The sequence below is a fragment of the Cantharellus anzutake genome, assembly GCF_015039405.1.
Source record: "Cantharellus anzutake strain C23 chromosome Unknown EI90scaffold_215, whole genome shotgun sequence".
Lineage (NCBI taxonomy): Eukaryota > Fungi > Basidiomycota > Agaricomycetes > Cantharellales > Hydnaceae > Cantharellus > Cantharellus anzutake.
Window position 1 is genome coordinate 61,458 of NW_024067165.1, and position 19,175 is coordinate 80,632.

The 19,175-nt window shown below is 52.0% G+C and overlaps 3 protein-coding genes across 3 annotated transcripts; all 3 read right to left on the bottom strand.

Annotated features, from left to right (window-relative positions):
- Positions 1 to 11,029: 11,029 nt before the first annotated feature.
- Positions 11,030 to 11,278, bottom strand: EI90DRAFT_3005412 (uncharacterized protein; the record flags this gene model as incomplete). The annotated part of the gene is made up of 1 exon (XM_039056377.1): positions 11,030 to 11,278. A coding segment is annotated over one exon (249 nt), but the record flags the coding sequence as incomplete, so codon positions are not given.
- Positions 11,279 to 11,962: 684 nt separating this feature from the next.
- Positions 11,963 to 14,280, bottom strand: EI90DRAFT_2953365 (uncharacterized protein; the record flags this gene model as incomplete). Its single annotated transcript, XM_039055422.1, has 9 exons — positions 11,963 to 12,180; positions 12,240 to 12,393; positions 12,447 to 12,645; positions 12,704 to 12,895; positions 12,948 to 13,297; positions 13,426 to 13,742; positions 13,803 to 13,941; positions 14,018 to 14,120; positions 14,174 to 14,280. The coding sequence occupies 9 exons, from the start codon at positions 14,278 to 14,280 to the stop codon at positions 11,963 to 11,965; spliced, it is 1,779 nt and encodes a 592-aa protein (XP_038907833.1).
- An 845-nt stretch (positions 14,281 to 15,125) lies between these two features.
- EI90DRAFT_3096089 (uncharacterized protein) lies at positions 15,126 to 15,845 on the bottom strand. The gene is made up of 2 exons (XM_039062525.1): positions 15,599 to 15,845; positions 15,126 to 15,550 (listed from the first exon to the last, which is right to left on the bottom strand). The coding sequence occupies exons 1-2, from the start codon at positions 15,825 to 15,827 to the stop codon at positions 15,204 to 15,206; spliced, it is 576 nt and encodes a 191-aa protein (XP_038907834.1). The 5' UTR covers positions 15,828 to 15,845; the 3' UTR covers positions 15,126 to 15,203.
- Between the last annotated feature and the right edge of the window lie 3,330 nt (positions 15,846 to 19,175).

Here is a 19,175-nt window from a genome sequence, read left to right on the forward strand (position 1 = left end):
CGGAGTCATACCCTACTGCTGCCGTTCCGATACTCACCTTCAGTGCTGGCAACACACCTCTTTCTACCTCCCATGCCACCTCTACTCCTTCCTTCCCTCTCCTCCCCTATCTCCGTCCGTTCCGATACTCACCTCGGACCGAACACCGCCCCTCTCGCCACCCTCCTACTACTACTCCTCCTACTCCTCTGCTCCTCCCTCACAACACCCCCACCCTTCCGTCACCCTCCTACACTTCCCCCGTTCCGCTCCGATACTCACCTTCGGACCTGACAACTCTCCTCTCCGCCACTCCTTCTCTCTTCCCTTTCTCTTCTCTCCTCCCTCTGGTACTCTTCTGCCGACCTCCCGCCAAGTTACAACCTTCCACCGCTGTCCCGTACTTCGTACTCAGGCACCGCTCGTACCTTTGCTCCGAGCTTCCGTCATAGTCCCTACCTCGGACTTTGACTCCACCTCGGTCTTAGTCCATTGCATTGGTAACCTCATACTATGTAAACACCATTGCCAATATTCCTCGGACTTTCAACCCTGCCTCCGTAACCTCCGTAAGCTCTGCAAACTCCGAGCTTCGTGGATCGCCTTCAGCACTTTCACTGCTTGTAATGTATCTTTTGCGTTTTCCCCTCATCCCTATTTGGACTGCTGCTTCTTCCCATTCTAGCCAGTTAGTCATCATCCCCACTTCTCCTCATCCTCCTGCCCCTCTGGGCCTCACCCTCCCTACTTCCTTTCGGACGTATCACAGGTCCTGCCTTATGACCTTCGGTACCGCTCCGCTTCTGTCTACCCTTTGTTCCCGTTTGGACATCTTCGTTCTGATTCGGATTCCCTTTGTCTCCTTGTGCTTTTGCCCCCTCCATTATATATATCGGCGCTTGTACATACTCGTTTTGGGCTCAGTCCGAAATCGACCTGAAATGCCCCCTAGAGACTTCCTGCTCGCCTACTGTGAAATTAAGGACCAAATGGACAAACAGCAATGGCACAGCGCTCCGCTTGAGTCGCTGAGGCCAAGGTCCCTCCACGCTAAGTCTCCGATTCCACTCCGGAGTCGTCTGTATCTGCCTGTTCTAACAGGAGCTGGCAATGGAGGAACCGAGGCTGCCAGCAGAAGGGGGCTGGAGGCCCCCCCTCACTACTTAACGGAGGAGGCGTTAGCGAGGGTCAATCGTTCATCATGCGATTCATTGGGTGTTATACCAAGGCATCTCTGGGAGCGCCTGTTACTCGGTTCTTAGGAGCGACAGACGAGTGGGACGCGATGGACGTCCTGGAAGAGGTTATTGGAGGGCTGAAGACTGTTTATATTATAACTGGGGGAACTATTTACTAGAGGGGTATGCACATACATATAGTGGAAAACAGTTGGATCCGAAGGTAAACAAAGGTTACCAAGGGGAAGGGGAAGTAAATAGAAGAAGTCCACAAGACAAATAGGAATAGGCGAAAAGCCCGAATTATGTCTGAAGTTTGTGGAGTGAGAGAAATAAAAGCCAACTGAATGGCAAGGTCTGGAAGCATCTATGAACAAGCAGGGAACTACAGAGAAGAGGCATCTGGAAAGGTCCGGAGCCCAGAAGTTGTAGTCCGGAAGATTGGGGTTGTAGAAAATATCAAATGATAAAACAATAAGATTATCGAGACCAGAGGTAAGGAGGTACCAGAGGTGTGGAGACTGGAGGTAGGAAGGGGGATGGAATGACAAGTTGGGATTCATCAACAGCGAGCAAGCCCATCTCCTTCGAACAAGGGGTCTGAGGAGGTGGAGGTATGATGGTAGAGGTCTGGAGGTGCTGCGGATGTAGGTGGGTGGCAGAGCAGGAGAGAGTCGAAAGGGGAGGTAGTCCTAGGGTTGTTGGCATCAACCGGAGGCAGTGGAGAGAGATTGGGGGGGCTGGTGGAGGTCATAGGAGTCATGTATGGATAGAGCGGGGGGAGGTGGAAGATCCGGGATATGACAGTAGGACTCCGGAGGTGATGAGGATGAGGGTCTGGGAGTCGGTTCAGGATTGGGTATGTATGGATATGACAATGACCACCTACCTCCCTGTGCCCAGGCATCCCAGTGTGAGGATGATGACATACATCCCTCACATCCTCCCTTGCGATATTAATATCGCACAGGCAGGTATAACAAGAAAATTGTCAAGAAATCAATATAAGGTGGGGAATGGCAATTAAGCCATTTGTTAGAGACCGGATGCGAGATGAAGGATACATCTCCGTGGCAGAGGGCTTCAGCCTCAGTGACTCAGACCAGGAGCGCTGTGCCTAGTTACATGTCTGTGCCCTAATTTACTTACTGGCAGCAAGAACTAAAAAGGAGGGATAACTCTAGTCGATTTTATCACTAGGGTGTAACCTATCTACAAGTTATGTATATATAGTTACAGCAAGGGCAGGCCCATGAATGGTGGGGCCAAACAGAGTGGAGCTAACGGAGTTAAACGTTAGCCAACTGAATATTACCAACGAGTCAGGTTATGGGGTTAGTGGAATGGCAGGCTATAACCCAGAAATGGAAAGGAGGGATAGGCCCGAAGGTAGGCTTGCAGGGCAAGCAAGTGAATTGCCCAGCAGGGGTGGGAGTGCACTAGCAGACATCAGAGCTGTCCGGAAGCCTTCAGGGTTCCATACCTAGGGAGGCATAGGTAATATATTGAATTGAGGGGGTGGTGACCATCGAGGGAGTCGGAGGTGATTGCGGAATACAGGGACTCTGAGGTTAGTGATGAAGGAGTGGAGGTAGTCCGGAAGGTTCGGAGGTAGTGGAGGACGATGGCCATAGATGGATATGACACCATTCCCCTCAAAATTTTACAAGAAATATTCAAGAAAAAAATGTTTCAGGAAAACAATAGCTGTTAGGCCTTGACAAACCCATTGTTTGACAGGCTAAGAATTAAAGCAAAAATGAAGGTAGAAGCCACTAGGCCTCCACAGATCCATTGTTTCGATGGGTCCAGAAAGAATTATAAGGTGGAGGCTGCTAAGCCTCCACGGATCCATTGTTTTGACGGATCTAGAACATTAGCATTAGTAAGGTAGAGGCTGCTAAGCCTCCACAGGTCTGTTGTTTCGACCAGACCGAATTGCAGCAGGGAAACAACGTTCAGGAAGAGGAGCAGCCTCGTCAACTGACCCTGTAGTCACCTTGCCATCACTCTTCATATCCTCGTCCTCATTGGGGATAGGTGGTGGGGTGGGAGGTCACACAGCAGCGGGTAGATGGCCATAGTTACCATCCATTAGTTGAGAGAGAGAAACCTGCATCTTTTGCGGAGGCGCAGGTGGAGCTGGTTCAGGCACGAAGCGCCCTGACCATGATGGCCACCTTACAGGACCAAGGGGCCTCTGGAATCGGCAGCTGGTGCAACAGCCCAGCTCTTTGTCAAGTAGACCGCTTGGTGGTCTGGCACGTTTCGCAGGAGGAGACATACTTCTTCACGTCACGTACCATTGTAGACCACCAATAGTAGCAGTGTAAATATTCTAAGGTTTTATGGAATCCTAGGTGACCTAGGTGTCAGGGCATGCCCTGGCACGCCCCGCCCGACCCCCGCTCCGCTTCCCCACTCTGCACCACCTCTTCCTTTCTCCTTTCTTTCTTTCTTTCTTTCTTTCCTTCTCTCTCTCTTACATGGACCACCTTTCCTGCTGTTCAATGTACCACCAGCATGCATGCCCATTTCCCTTCCTGTATCTTACCATCCCTACATTGCCGCTACCGCCGCTGCACTCGCCCCACACCCACAGCGGGCCCTCTTGGGATCTCCCGCGGTGTCAGAGACCGGGTCGAGACGAAGGAGTGTCTCCGTGATGGAGGGCTTCGGCCTCAGCGACTTATGCCAGGAGCGCTGTGCCAAGTAAACACGTCCGTGCCCTAACTTACTAACTGGCCACCAGAACTGAAGAGGGTAAACTCTAGTCGATTTTATTACTGGAGTGTAACCTATGTACAAGTTAAGTATATATAGTTACAGCGAGGGCGGGTCCGCAAATGGTGGAGCTGAGCGGAGTGGAGCTAACGGGGTTAGACATTAGCTGATTGAATATTACTGACAAGTTGGGTTATGGGGTTAACGGAAAGGCAGGCGATAACCCAGAAATGGAAAGGAGGGATAGGCCCAAAGGTGGGCTTGCAGGGCAAGCAAGTGTATTGTCCAGCGGAGGCAGGAGTGCGCTAGCGGACATCGGAGCTGTCCGGAAGCCTTTGGGGCTCTGTACTTAGAGAGGCATAGGTAATAAATTGAAAGGAGGGGGTGGTGACCATCAAGGGGTACCGAGGGGGTTGCGGAATATGGGAGCTCCGAGGTTAGTGGAGAAGGAGCAGAAGTAGACCAGAGGGATCGGAGGGATCAGAAGTCGATGGCCGGGGATGGATATGACACGTGGAGGCACATGGAGAACCACGGCTGTGTGCGAGGGTGACGTGGCGCACCCCACGTGACCAATCCCGCATGTATATAATAACAGCTGGAGTGGGAACCGAAGAAGTAGCCTTCTTCTCACATTCCCACTTCAGGCAATAGTGTAGCCTTCCCTTTTAATGATAACTCACATTCCCACTTCAGACTAAGTGGTCAGGGACGCTCACCCTGCAATGGGATCACCGCTACGCACAGCCGCTATTCATCCCACCGAGTCCCGCACACCAGGACCTCGCCGCTTTTGGAGCTGTCCCTGACAGCAGAAGAAGGCTTCAACCTCATCTCCCCTGCCTCCCCCACTATGGTGACCAAAGAGCAGTACGACGAACTGCTGTCCCGATTCCAAGAGCTCCAGGCCATCATAGAGAGCCAAGCTCAAAACCAGCCCCCAGCTGCGCCTGCACCAGCGCCGGTCCCTGCACCAACACCCGCACCCGCCCCCAGACCCAAACCGCCTAAAGTCACCCCCCCCACTGCCTTCTCTGGAGCAGCTGAAGAACTTGACCGCTTCAAGGCTGAATGCGGCATGTATTTCCATGTCCGAGCAGCGGAATTCCCCAACGCCCTCTCCCAGATCCTCTTGGTCCTGTCCTATATGAAGGGAGGGACTGTGGGGGCATGGGTGATGCAGCACACCGCGCTACTGATGACAGGCTCACCCCAGCTCACCATGGACGAGTTCAACACAGAACTCGACGCCATGTTCCAGGACCCGAACCGCGAGGCCACAGCCAGACAGAAGCTGGCCACTCTGCAGCAGGGCAGCGACTCCATGGATAAGATCATCCAGGAGTTCGAGATCCTCGGGCCTGCCTCACAGCTAGGGGATCACTTCGAACAGGTGATCAACTCCCGGCTCCGTGAGAGCATTTACCGCCTCCGCCCCATGCCAACAACCTGGGCTGAGTGAAAACGTGAGGCCACCCTCCTCGACAACCAGTGGCGACGCAACCCCGCTTAGCACCTGCCAGGCCCCCACTCTTGCCCCCGAGACCCCCACTCCCTACCACTCTCCCGCAGCCACGCCCCCTACCTGCCGCCACCGCACCCCAGCCCCTCGCACCCCGCCCCGCAGCAGGAGCAGGGCCACAACCCATGGACCTCAACCGCTCGAGGACCGACCAGAGGCGAAATGGGCTGTGTTACAATTGCAACACACCAGGGCACATCGCAACCGAAAACCCGCCAAGCCAGATGGATGCACCCCGAAGACCTCAGAGCACTCATGGAGGGGCTGAGGAGACAGCTGGTAGACGAACCGGGGACAGAGGGAGAAGGGCAGGAAGCGGAGGCCCAAGAGGATTTTCAGGACGGCGACCAGTGAGGGACACGCCCCGGCTGCCTGCAGGCAATAGTACTAGCTCGTGTAGATACCATGAGGCACCTAACCCAGCACCGATATCTAAATTCCACTGAGTCATCGCCAAGAAGAAGAGGAAAAACGCGTCCTCAACCAGCAAGGGCAGAGAAGCCCCAGAAATGGCGCCGGAGGTAGCAGTCCCACCACCTGCTATCTACATGTTGTCCAAACAGCCTCCCAGATCCCTCAACCTCGCTGTGAAGCTGACTGCCTTAACGTCCCTTGCCAGCATCTCTGTGTCAGCGCTCCTAGATTCCGGAGCTACAGGGAACTTCATGAGCCCCGAGTTTGTCAGAAAACACGGGCTCGAGACGACCCCACTCCCCCAGCCCATCCCTGTCTGCAACGTCGATGGAACCCCAAATGAGAATGGAGCCATAACCGAGGAGCTGGAGGCCCTCTTGACCTTCAGGCAACACACGGAGCAGGCCCGCTTCACTGTCGCGAACTTTGGGAGGCAGTCCCTCATTATAGGACACTTGTGGCTGCTACACCACAACCCGGAAGTGGACTGGACACGACAGAAAGTCACCATGTCCCGCTGCCCAACATCCTGCCAGTCGATACGAGGGCGAGCTGACTCAGACCCCGCGATAGAGCCCGGGGATGGGATCTACGCCGCTATCATTCCCCCAGGATGGGGACATGAGCTAAGAGCGACTACGACGCTGTCGCAGTGGATGGCCCAGGAGGCCCGCGAGCCGGAGGCAGAACCCATGCAGTTTGAGGCACTGGTGCCAGAGCAGTACCAGGACTTCCGAGATGTATTCTCAAAGGAGGCTTTCGACCAGCTACCTCCACGGAAGCCCTGGGACCACGCGATAGACCTGGCACCAGAGGCCAAACTCCTGAGAGGGAGGACCTTCCCCCTGTCGAGGCCAGAACAGAAGGAACTAGACGAGTTCCTCCGCAAGAACCTGCGGAACAGATGCATACGACCATCCAAGTCCCCGATGGGGGCGCCACTCTTCTTCGTCAAGAAGAAGGATGGGTCGTTATGCCTGGTCCAGGACTATCGCAAGCTCAATGAGATCACAGTGAAGAACTCATATCCCCTCCCCCTCATCTCGGATGTCCTTGCGCACCTCCGAAACGCCAAGTACTTCTCAGTGCTAGACTGTCAGGGACTCGTCCGGGGTCGAGGGGGTCCGGGTATAGCGTCCGGGACCGAGAGCCTGGCGGGGGGCGGATCGGGCGTGCGTACTGACAGGCCCGATGTGGGACAGTGGTCCCTGGCCACTTAGACTGAAGTGGAAGATTGTTATTATCATTAAAGGAGAGGTATTGTACTGCTTACCTGAAGTGGAAGATTGAGAAGAAGGCTACTTCTTCGGTTCCCACTTCAGGTTCGTTTATATACATGCGGCTTGGATCACATGACAGGTGTCTCTGTGGGAGATCCCGAGGGTATCCGGTGCAGGCGCGCGTGCTGGGCACAGCGGGAGGTCACCCGAGGTGCCCGGGCCGGGTACATGGTGGGCGCGCTGCAGATGGGTCAATTGTACATTGATACAGAGAAAGTCGTCCATGTAGAATAAAGGGAGAATAAAGAAGAAGTAAGATAAGGAGAAACTGAGGAGGGGAGGATGAGGGGGAAGAAGGGAAAGGGGGAGGAGGTAAGGGAGGGTGGACTGGCAGGGTACCGGGTCAGGTTGGGCCAGGTGGAGCCGGGTCAGGCGGGTGTGCCCTGACATAGACCCCCACTGGGGGTTCAATAACGTCCGCATCAAGGACGGCAATGAATGGAAAGCGGTGTTCTCGACCAACCAGGGGCTGTTCAAGCCTACCATCATGTTCTTTGGCCTATGCAACTCCCCAGCAATGTTCCAGACCATGATGAACGACATACTCCGAGACTTCATCGACCGGGAGGTTGTCATCTGTTACATGGATGACATCCTGATCTTCACTGCTACCCTGGAAGAACACCAGAAGGTTGTCCACGAGGTTTTGGAAATGCTGCAAAGAAGGAAGCTCTTCTTGAAGCCAGAGAAGTGCAAGTTCGAGCAGATCCGAATCGAATACCTCGGCCTCATCATTGCTGAGGGCAGTGTCACGATGGATCCCGTGAAAATCCGTGGAGTCCTTGACTGGCCAACCCCAACTAAGGTCAAAGAGGTGCAGTCCTTCCTGGGGTTCATCAACTTCTACTGCCGGTTCATCAAAGACTTCTCGGAGATAGCCTGCCCCCTCCACGCATTAACCTGCAAGACAAAGACTTGGGCCTGGGGACCAGACGAGGACTGCACATTCCGTGCCCTCAAAGACGCCGTCACCTCTGCCCCGGTCCTCACCTTCCCCACTGACATGGGCCACTTCAAGCTCGAGTGCGATGCTTCCAACTTCGCAACCGGCGCCGTCCTCTCTCAGCTCCAGACAGATGGAGAATTCCACCCAGTAGCCTTCATGTCAAAAAGCTTCACAGATGTGGAACGCAACTATGAGGTGTATGACAAGGAGATGCTTGCAATAGTGTGTGCCCTTGAGGAATGGTGGCATTTTCTGCAAGGAGCAGAGGAGAAGGTTGATGTCTACACCGACCACCGCAATCTAGGGTACTTCCGCACCGCGCAGCGCCTGAACCGGTGCCAAGCATGGTGGTCACTCTTCCTCTCTCAGTTCCACTTTACCCTCATCCACCGCCCAGGAAAGCTCATGGGGAAACCAGATGCACTCTCATGCCGCGCTGACCACCTGAGAGGTAAGGACGACAACGAGGGGCTGACACTCCTCCAACCAACTTGGTTCGAAACCCACGTGACAGAGGCGATCTCCGTAGAAGGAGAAGAGATGACCATCCTCGAGAGGATCCACGGAGCAAGGGACCTGGATGAGAGCGTGGTGAAGGCGATGCGAGAACTCAGAGAAGGGACGGTTAGGTCAGATGAATGGGAAAGACAGGGGGAGCTAGTCCTATACAGGGGAAGAATATACGTCCCCAAGGACCCCCAGCTCCGCCACGACCTGGTGCGGCTACACCATGACGCGCGGGCAACGGGACACCCAGGGCGATGGAAGACCCTGGAACTCGTCTCCCATGACTACTGGTGGCCCCGGATGGTGGAGTATGTAGGATGCTATGTGCGCAGGTGCGACACCTGCAACCGCATCAAGTCCTTCCCCTCCCATAAGGTTGGAAAGCTCATCCCGAACAAGGTCCCCACACACCGCTGGCAAGTGATCTCTGTCGACATGGTAGGGGAGCTTCCCGAGTCAAAGGGATACAATGCCATTCTCGTCATAGTGGACCACCTGTCCAAGCGCATCCACGCGGTCCCTACGGTGACGATGGTGGACTCAGCGGGAATCGCGAGGCTCTTCCTCGAACACGTCTGGAGACACCATGGCCTACCCGAGGAGATCCTCAGCGATAGAGGAAGCGCCTTCATCTCCCGCTTCTCGAAGGAACTCGCAGACCTCCTCGGAGTCAAGCTCACCCCCTCAACACCCTACCACCCACAGACGGATGGACAAACTGAGCAGGTAAACCAGGAGATAGAAGCCTACCTTTGAGTGTTTGTCAACCACCGCCAAGATGACTGGGTGGACTGGCTCCCGCTAGCGGAGTTCGCCTACAACAACCGTGTCCACTCCACTACCTGCCGAACCCCCTTCAAGCTCGACACCAGACAACACCCCAGGATGGGGACAGAGCCCACACACACATCCGAGGTGGAAGCCGCAGATGCATTCTCCTCAAGAATGATGAAAATGCAAGAGGAGGCGAAGGTGGTGCTGGAGCACACAGCAGACGGGGTGGCCCGCTACTACGACCGCAATCGCAGGGCAGCCCCTACATACCAAGAAGGCAACCAGGTCTGGCTTAGCACCCAGAACTACACGACTGACCATCCGACCAAGAAGCTAGACCACAAGTGGATTGGCCCCTTCGAGATCACCAAAGTCGTCTCCCCCGCCGCCGTCAAACTCCGACTCACTGCATGACAGAAGGGGATCCACCCAGTCATGTCTGTGACGAACGTCAGGCCACACTGCCCCGATGAAATCGCGGAACACCCTGCCAACCCATGCCCGGGCCCAGACCTCATAGATGGGGAAGAAGAGTACAAGGTCGAAAAAATCCTGGACTCCAGATGGCAGCGCCGGAAACTCTGGTACTTGGTAAAGTATACCGGCTGGCCAAACTCAGAGAACCAGTGGCTTGCATGCAACCACCTGACCCACGCCTCCGACCTAGTGGAAGACTTCCACCGGATGCACCCTCACGCCCCAGGGAGAGAAAGAGAAGACCGCCCAGCCACTTCGAGGCGAAGTGGCTTAAGGAGGGGGTGATGTCAGGGCATGCCCCGGCACACCCCACCCGACCCCTGCTCCACTTCCCCACTCCGCACTGCCTCTTCCTTTCTCCTTTCTTTCTTTCTTTCCTTCTCTCTTTCTTTCCTTCTCTCTCTCTTTCCTTCTCTCTCTCTTACATGGACCATCTTTCCTGCTGTTCAATGTACCACCGGCACACATGCCCATTTCCCCTCCTGTATCTTACCATCCCTACATCGCCGCTACCGCCACCGCACTCACCCCACACCCACAGTGGGCCCTCTTGGGATCTCCCACGGAGGCACCTGGAGAACCATGGCTGTGTGCGAGGGTGACGTGACCAATCCCACATGTATATAATAACAGCTGGAGTGGGAACCAAAGAAGTAGCCTTCTTCTCACATTCCCACTTCAGACTAAGTGGTCGGGGACGCTCACCCCGCAACAGGATCGCCGCTATGCACAGCCGCTATTTGTCCCACTGAGTCCCGCATGCTGGGACCTCGCCGCTTTCGGAGCTGTCCCTGACACTAGGATCTCATGTGCATCGCGCTTTCTTTATTTGTTCTTTATTCTTTGTATACAATGTAAACAACTGTATTTACATATGTATGGCTCAGGCTTGGGTAAAGGGCTCTTCACTCTTTACCCTCAACCCGAAGTCGAATCATAAGCTCCATACAGCCTAGATCTCAACTACTGAGGACTGAGGAGTCAACCCAGGCCAGCACCCCAACTGGCCTTACACTGACATTGGATGCATCCATGCTACAGGTGTAAAGGAAAAGGTTGTCCATATGGAGAAAGAAGAATACCAGGCTTGTCCATGATTTTATGTCCTTGCCACATGACCTGGATTTGAAGCTATTTGAATTGGAGCTCCGGATAAGTCCAGTAGTTGCACCGGATACAATTTCGACAGGGGGGGGGGCGGTGCGGCACAGCGCAGGGCGGCGTGCCCTGACAGTGTGCTGAGTCCAGTTGTTTGCTGAGAGCCAAGGACAGTGAGTGGTGTTATGACTACTAGAATCTTTCCACCATTATACAGCGTTGATGGCACCCAGTATATCAAAGTTTTGCCAGAGCCAGTCCCAGATGTCAAGAGCAAATCCCTCGGATGGATCTGGGCAATGACTGCTCCCAATTGGAAACCACAAAGAATCTTCCCAAAGACATCAGCGACATTTCTTCTTATTGTATCTTCCGTTGGCTCAGCATATGGGATAGGGATGGAGTCAGCGTTCATGAGTTTACATCGAAGTAGGTGTAAATAATAATTCCAGCTACTCCGTAGCGGGTCCCGTAAATTTAGGCCCCACGCTGTGCACAGGGTCCTCTTTTCCCATTATGACAATGACAATATAATTCACTTCCTTATAACTCCGTTAGCTAACACCCAGTCGTCTCCGTACGACTTCTGCATGGAAAACACAATTGTGAAGAATGTACTGAAGACAGAAGGCATAAACCCAAAACCAAACATCGAAAGGTGGGCCCTTGCCGCGACAGGCGGCATCCACCAGTTATACATTGTACCGACGTCGGTATAGTCACATGTAGCGCTTACATCATTCCGGATGCAATGTTTTCCACCAGTTGTTCCGTTGGAACGACTGGGTCCGAGTCTGACACCGCTCCAGTCTTCAAGTCCACAAGCACCAATAAACCCTTCAATTAGAGTTAGAGAGCCCTATTAGCACGGAGCATTCCAGCTGCGTGACCTTCTCATAGCGAGGATGACTTCCTATCACCCGAGATAAAATGATGGAACCAAACAGTGAGACAATTACATAAAATCCTATGAACACCAGTTTCCAAAAGCTTGTTTACATCAGCGAGCTCGGGATAATTTGAGCCGAGCTCATGCACTTCTTTCCCTGCGTTTGGAAAGTGGTCAATAATAAAACGTTAAACCATTCGGAGTGTTCACCCTCACGTTTTCGGTCCATGTAAGATACGCTTGAAGCTCTGTTCCACCAAATTTGATGCCGATATTATATTTCACCTCCCAATATTTTCCCTTGACTCCCTGACGCTCTTTAAGGGCTCCAGATAACCGGCTTAGATCTGCCGAGATGGTACAAACTCTCTCCATTCCCGGTGCGGGATTTCCTGAAAAGAATAACAGAAATTTGGTCAATGATGAGTATGGAATATCATCTGGGGTTTACCGTCAGCATCCTTTACGTAGTAAGGCTCTTCTTGCCCATTTAGTAGGGTGTAAGCAAATACCGCCGCTGTGAAATGAGTAAGATTTGGAGAAATAACTTCGTATGTACGGTAGTAAGGCCTCTCAACACCGTCATTTGACTGGTAGACGTCCCCCTAAAATGAATTAGTGGTACATATGCTATATTCATTGTGATTTTCGGACTCACACGCCTGACAAGGGGTTGCCACACAGAGTGCGTCCACTCCTTCCCATCATTTGAATAGTGGGGTGTTCGCTTACTGTGCTGCGGGTCCTCTGGATTGTACAGTACACTTTTGGATATCCCGTAGTCGAAGCGGCAAGCCCGGGCAGTGACTAGAGATACGGCATGGAAAATAACCACACCATCCGATACTGCTTTAGATCTGCGAGCAGGGGTGATTACTGTGATGAGTTGCATATATTGGATAGATCCAAACCCACGTTGAGTCATTTGCAGTGACTACTTGGCAGTCTCTGCTCCCGAACGTTTTCTTAAGTGTTTCCCTTAGAAACCTGTTTTCTCCAAAGCCTCCGACAACCAAAATATGCTTGCAGTTAACACCAGACATTTGCTCCTTTAAAGAGTCAACAATCTGGTTCACGACCGGTTGGAAGAAAGTCCCGGTGGTCGTCCTTCGGACCATTTGTCAGCTATAGTAGTGTATGCAAAGGTGAAATGAATCACCCGTCCAGCGTCATCCGCCCACGCTTCACACCAACAGCTGGATTATTGTATCGGCTTGTCCCAAGGTTCAGGCTCCCTTTACTTGTTATGTCATTGAAGGCTTTTTTGACGGTCATTTCAAAAGCATCCACGGCATTTCTGACCAAGTCTCTAGTTTCATCCGGTAGAATATTTGCCTCGGGGTTTGAAAATACGCGGTGGAAGTATTCTTCTGCAGCAATGTTTACAAATACACCACCTGCCAGAATACAAGCCGAGGGTTTCACTTCGTGGAGCTGAAGCCGGGGATGAACTTGGGAGACTGAGTAGGTGGTTGTATCGACTGTTGATCCACCTATCACAAAGTTCAACTTGACAAAATCATTCAATGGAACGATTCTGGCACCCACCAGCATCACAGACGATGAACTTCACGTTTTCCTAATATAGATGACATGGCAGGTTCCAGCTATGACAATCATGCCAAAAGAGCATTCACCTTGAGTTGTGGTGCTATGTTGGCGTAAAACATGCAGTAATGGACAGAAGCTTCTCCTTCAGTGACAAAGAAGATTCGGGTACGCGGCTGGGACTGGGGGACGATATTAGCTGCCACTGCAGCTTCGTGCATAAATTCTTGTTCCCTCAAGCCCCATCCATTCGGGTGGGCAATGACAACATCAGCAGAGGGGAAAAGCATCTCCCACACGCGAGCTCCATCGAGGACACAGTCTTCGAACGCATCTTGAGTGTGCTTAATGAGATATCCAAAGAAGTCTCTATATATGGTTGAGAGGGGAACGCCTTCAGGCAGCGCTGTCCCAAAGATGGTCAACTCGACAACTACAGGCGACAAAGTTAACGAGTAGTACACACGATCGAGGGTCAAATTATGCATCTCCTTCATCGCTTTGGGGTGTAGATGGAGTTTGAAATGCCTTGCAAGACTCCAACCGCTGTCCTCTGCTTCATCTTGTGTCTCGGCGCTTAACGCCTCGGCGCCAAACGCGGTGGCCTGATCGCAGAGGAAAGGGCAGCAGAGCAATCAGGACCACATAGATACCATTCATGCAGTGGAAAAGCCCACTTACTTTCTTATTCTTGTCATACCATATCTGAGTCGGGATCTTACTGTCACCTGAGTGGGCTTCCTGCCCGGGCCATGCATTCACTCTCATGACTGCCTGGGGACCTCTCCACACCTACAAGGTGAGGAATGCGCCATGAATACGAAGATGAAAACATACTCTGGAAAGAGGTATGCAAATGACACTCCAGAGAACGTCGTGCCAATATCGAGTCCCAGTATTATTTTTGGCTTGCGCATCCACGGATCCGCAGAAAAAGACTTCATGTTGATTACTTGAATGTTTCCAAAGGGCTAGGGTGATAATCAACGAAGAGATGCAGAGAGCTCAACTCGGCTTGCATGCATCGCTTTACATCAGAGAGGACCGCACAGTTACTGAATTAGTAATGCAGTCTTGACATTCATTACTCGGAGATCCTATCATTGCGTGCACTTATTCAAATCAGGTGTAAGTGTTGCCAGGTTTAAACGTGGCAGTGTGGCTGACCCGCCATACTCACTGCGTTTTGAAGCAAAATATCCAAAGTAATATCCGAGCTCGGATATGAGACTTTGGCAGTATCCATGTTAAATCCGAGTTGGGTCGCTTAGCCCAAAATTCCTACAGGAATATCCATGGTCAGATACTTCCCGGATTTCACGTGCTGGCGAAATCCGCAAAATATTCGACATGCCTGAGCAAAATCCTGGACATATCCAGTGCTACATTTTGAAAATGCATATTATTTCTGGGTCAACAACACATGCACTTACGCACCAAACTCGGACCCAGTCGTTCCAGGGGAACGACTGGTGGAAAACATTGCATCCGGGATGATGTAAGCGCTACATGTGACTATACCGACGTCGGTTCAATGTATATCACTATTTACACCTACTTCGATGTAAACTCGCGAACGGCATGGCCACCGACTCCATCCCTATCCTATCCACACCCATATGCTGAGCCAACGGAAGATACAATAAGGAGAAATGTCGCTGACGTCTTTGGGAAGACTCTAATTGAGAGCAGTCGTTGCCCAGATCCATCGGAGGGATTTGCTCTTGACAGCTCTGGCAAAACTTGATATACTGCCATTGCTGTATAATGGCGGAAGGATTCTAGTAGTCATAACACCACTTACTGTCCTTGGCTCTCAGCAAGCAACTGGACTCGGTGCACTTGGTGTAAGATAAGACTGTAATCCTTACTGCCGCTTCTCACTACGGGATCGGCTCCTTTGAGACGAAGGTGGGAGGCCACTAGAATCTAACCAGCAATCATCATCGTCATTATTTTCGTTTTCCAAATCGTCAATGTCCTCCCATTTATCCATTTCAACAATTTCCCCAGGGGTAAATGTCGCCGAAAGGAGACAGCCAATAAAATGCCACAAAGTAGGAGCTTTATGGGAGAATTTCTTCGCTGTCCGCTGAACAGACGGAAATTTAACTTCCTTGTATGTCATTGATGAAGCTGAGAAATGGAAGCCAGAGGCTATGTCTGTTAGGCAATCGAGCTCATTCGTGAGTTGTTGGCGAGTGTAAAGGAGCACTGAAGCGAGAAACAGGGTAGGATCCAGCGAGTAGAGCATTTAGAGACACTTTTGGAGGCTTTCCCTTTCAATAATGAGACCAACAAGCGTAGGGAGAGACCCCTTGATTTTATGGAGATTTGTGGGGTTGTGACGCAGATCATCGCTAAGGCAAGCGTCGAGAAATTCATACAATATCAGACCATTTGCTTCGAAGGAGTTAAGCACAGCCTCTACACGCGCTCTCTTCGGCACTTGAAAGGGTAAAGGAAGTGGGGACTGGTGGACGTTCATCATATCGGACAGTGAGATCAGTTGCGCAATAATATTCTTGTTGAGTGTTGTTTGTTCGATTCAATATGCACAAATAACAGTATACGGCTGTCGTGGGAAAATGTTTTCCACCAGCCATTCTGACAAGATAAACAAGCATAAACAGAACGGCTGGGTACAAGCCTGCTTATGATGATGATGATGATGATAAATCTATCTTAATACCCCGCGGCCTCGTGATGTCGTGGCAGTGCGGCTGTCCCGTCGATACACCGTAGCGTACATAAAGGGGACTTTCTATACATGATGTGTGGGTAGTCTGGTTGGTATCGTCTGGTGTCAGTGATCCTCAGGTTAAGTATGTGGTGTCGGTGGGTATTGTCGAGGTGTTGATAAAAGAAATAGAAAATAAGGAAATAATTTATTGTGTTCGTCTCGCCCGTCTCTTCCTCTCCTCCGCCGTTGCTTCATTCTGTGCTTTCGTGGTCTCTCATCTACCCGGCTGTCCAGGTTCCTGGGGTCGTGTTCCTCTTCGCATGGCGGCCGTTGGTGTTATGGAAATGGGATTTTCCCATTTTTAGCCTCTTATGGGCTCTATGCAGTACAATATCACGTGACATGTAAATAGTAACAACCTAACCAACTATTATCACCCAAAACACCCGATGTCCATGTTATTGTAAACACCACTGTTACAACATCTGTTACATTAATTGTAACATCTTCTCAATGTCATGGCCCCCTCCTGCACCCGAACGCTATAGAAATGGGCCAATTAGGCCCCATTTTTATAACAGTTGGTCTGGTGTTTGTCACCTGTTCTGGACTTTTTGATGAAGGATGCAAGTCTTTCAATGCCTTTCACTTTTCCTATGAGGGTGTGGAACCTGGTCTGGTTGCCACGTCCAAGTAGGTGTCTGTGTCTGTACACTTGGGGGCATTCCGCTAAAATGTGGGTCCTCATCTGTGTGGGTTTGCCACATTGGCACCCTTTGCTCTCCGTTGTTATGCCAAATCGGTGGTAGTATTCGCCGATGTGGGCGTGTCCTGTGCGGAATTGTAGGACTCGGCTGAATGTCTTTCTGTCAAGGTTGCTGAAACGTTTGGTGGGTTTTAGCTTTGGTGCGAGTTGGTTTGCTTCGTAGAAGCCCGATCTCGGGGAGTTCGGGGTGTTTACCCAGCGGTGTGTCCAGGCTTCGGCCATCTCTCTCTTGCGTAGGCTTTCTACGTATGAGAGGGATTTGAAGTTTGGGTGGGCTGGCCTGAGGTGGGCACCGTCTTTGGCTAGTTGGTCTGCTCTCTTGTTGCTCGGGATGCCGAGGTGTCCTGGGCACCAATGTAGAGCGATTTTGACGTCCTCGAACTCAGTGAGGATTTTGCAGATTGTCCTTCTGAATTCTCTGGCCAGTTCCTGTGCTTTGTGTGGTTTTCCCTGGAAAACGCGATTCAATGCACCCATGTTGTCTGTGTATATGACAATGCATGAGGGTTTAATGGTGACGTTACCATCATCCAGGGTTCGTCGGATGTTGACTGCGGCTGTCTTTAGGCCCATCACCTCCACATCGTAGGCTATGACATGTTTGCCCATGGCACCTTTCTCTTCAAATATGGCCTTGCCGCAGTGGTATCCTACTATGCCATATCCGGTTTTGGTCCTTCCGTCTTCTTTGTATCGGGAGCTGTCCGAGTATACAAAGAGGAGGTCTGGGTCATCTTCGCATTCGGTGGTGAATGCCAGGTGGTCATCGGCCCATTCCTGTTTGAATGAGTTGCTGGGTGTGTTGGGCAGGGTGATGTCAGGGCATACACCCTGACCTAGCCCATACCCGCATCCACACCTGCACCTGCAACCGCACCCAGCTGTTGCACTCCCTGCGCGCGCCCTGTGCCGGACGCTCAGTGCGGCCGGAGGGCCCGGACCTCGGGTCTCGGGTCTCATGTGACTTCCGGATATCTCCGGAAGTTTTCGATGTATTGTGGCCACTGTGGGAAGATGAGAAGTTAACTTCCTTCTCATCTCTGACCCACAGTAGGCAAGTTGTATATACTTGCCTCTCTTCTATATATCATCTCTGACCCACAGTAGGTTGTGCCCTGGACAGGGCTGGTTACACCTGGGACTGTGGACCATAGGGGAGGGTCATGGGGACCCGGGAGTCGTCCCCTGACAGGTGAAGAGTTGGATGCGTTCGGAGATGTCATATTCGGATAAATCCCATGGGCTTTCGAGGAGGGGGTTGATCCTCTCTGTCCCTGGGAGAATGTGGTTGGTGATCTGGGTGATGCAAGTGGAGAAGCGCTTCCGCGGGTCTGTCTTGTATTTTTTCTGGGGGTTGAACACTGGGAGGGGTGGTGGGGTGGTGGGGTTGGTGAGTCTTCTCTGGTGTGGGTACAGTCGGTTGATTATTGGGTGGTCGTCTGGGAGGCGGGCTAGTCGGGTCGCTTCCATTTCCATCCTGTATTCAAGGTAGATGTCAATGGGTGGAATGGAGGCCTCTATTTCCATGGCATTGATGTTGGTTGTGCAGAATGCTCCAGTTAGCATTCTCAGGCATTTTTTCTGTAGGGTGGATAGAGTTCTGAGTATCAGTCCGGACTTTGAGCGCCAGAATACGGGGAGCCCATATAGTGCAATTGGGAGGATGGCACCTATGTACATCTGGCACAGATGTGTCTGGTGTAGTCCTCTCTCCGAGTTGCCGAGCATTCTCAGTGCATGGGCCGCACTCGCAGCCTTCATGGCTGTCTTCTTGACATGCTCTGGAAATTTGAGCTGTGGGTCGAACCAGATACCTAGGTATCTCATCAGGTTGGAGGGGTTGATCGTTCTGGTTGTGCCCTCCATGTTTGTGGGTATGGTGACCACCGGGCCTGGGCCTGCATTTCTGCCAGTCCTGGACTTGGTGAAGTGCATTAGATCGTTCTTCACCTGGTCAGTTTTTAAGCCTCTTTCCTTCAGCCAGCTGTGGGCTACTGTGAAGGCCATCTGGACCACTTTCGATGCTTCGGCTCTAGATGGGGCTGAGGCTGCCAGTGAGCCGTCATCTACATAGAGTGTTAGTGGTGCGAGTTTTATTAGTCCTTTTTTGTATTGTATGTTTAGCTCTGGGTCTGTATCCAGTTTCTTTAAGGTTTCCTCCATGACAGCTTTGCACATTGGGGATGTGAAGAACGTGGCGAGGATTGGGGATATGCAAGAACCCTGCGGAACACCCATTGTGATCGGTTTGAGTTCATCGTGTTTGCCATCAAGGCAGATGGCCGCCTTTCTGTCTGACAGGAAGCTGTGCGTCCATTTCACTATGGGGATGGGGATGTGGAGTTTCCTCATAGTGTTAATGAGGTGTGAGTGGGGGATGAAGTCGAAGA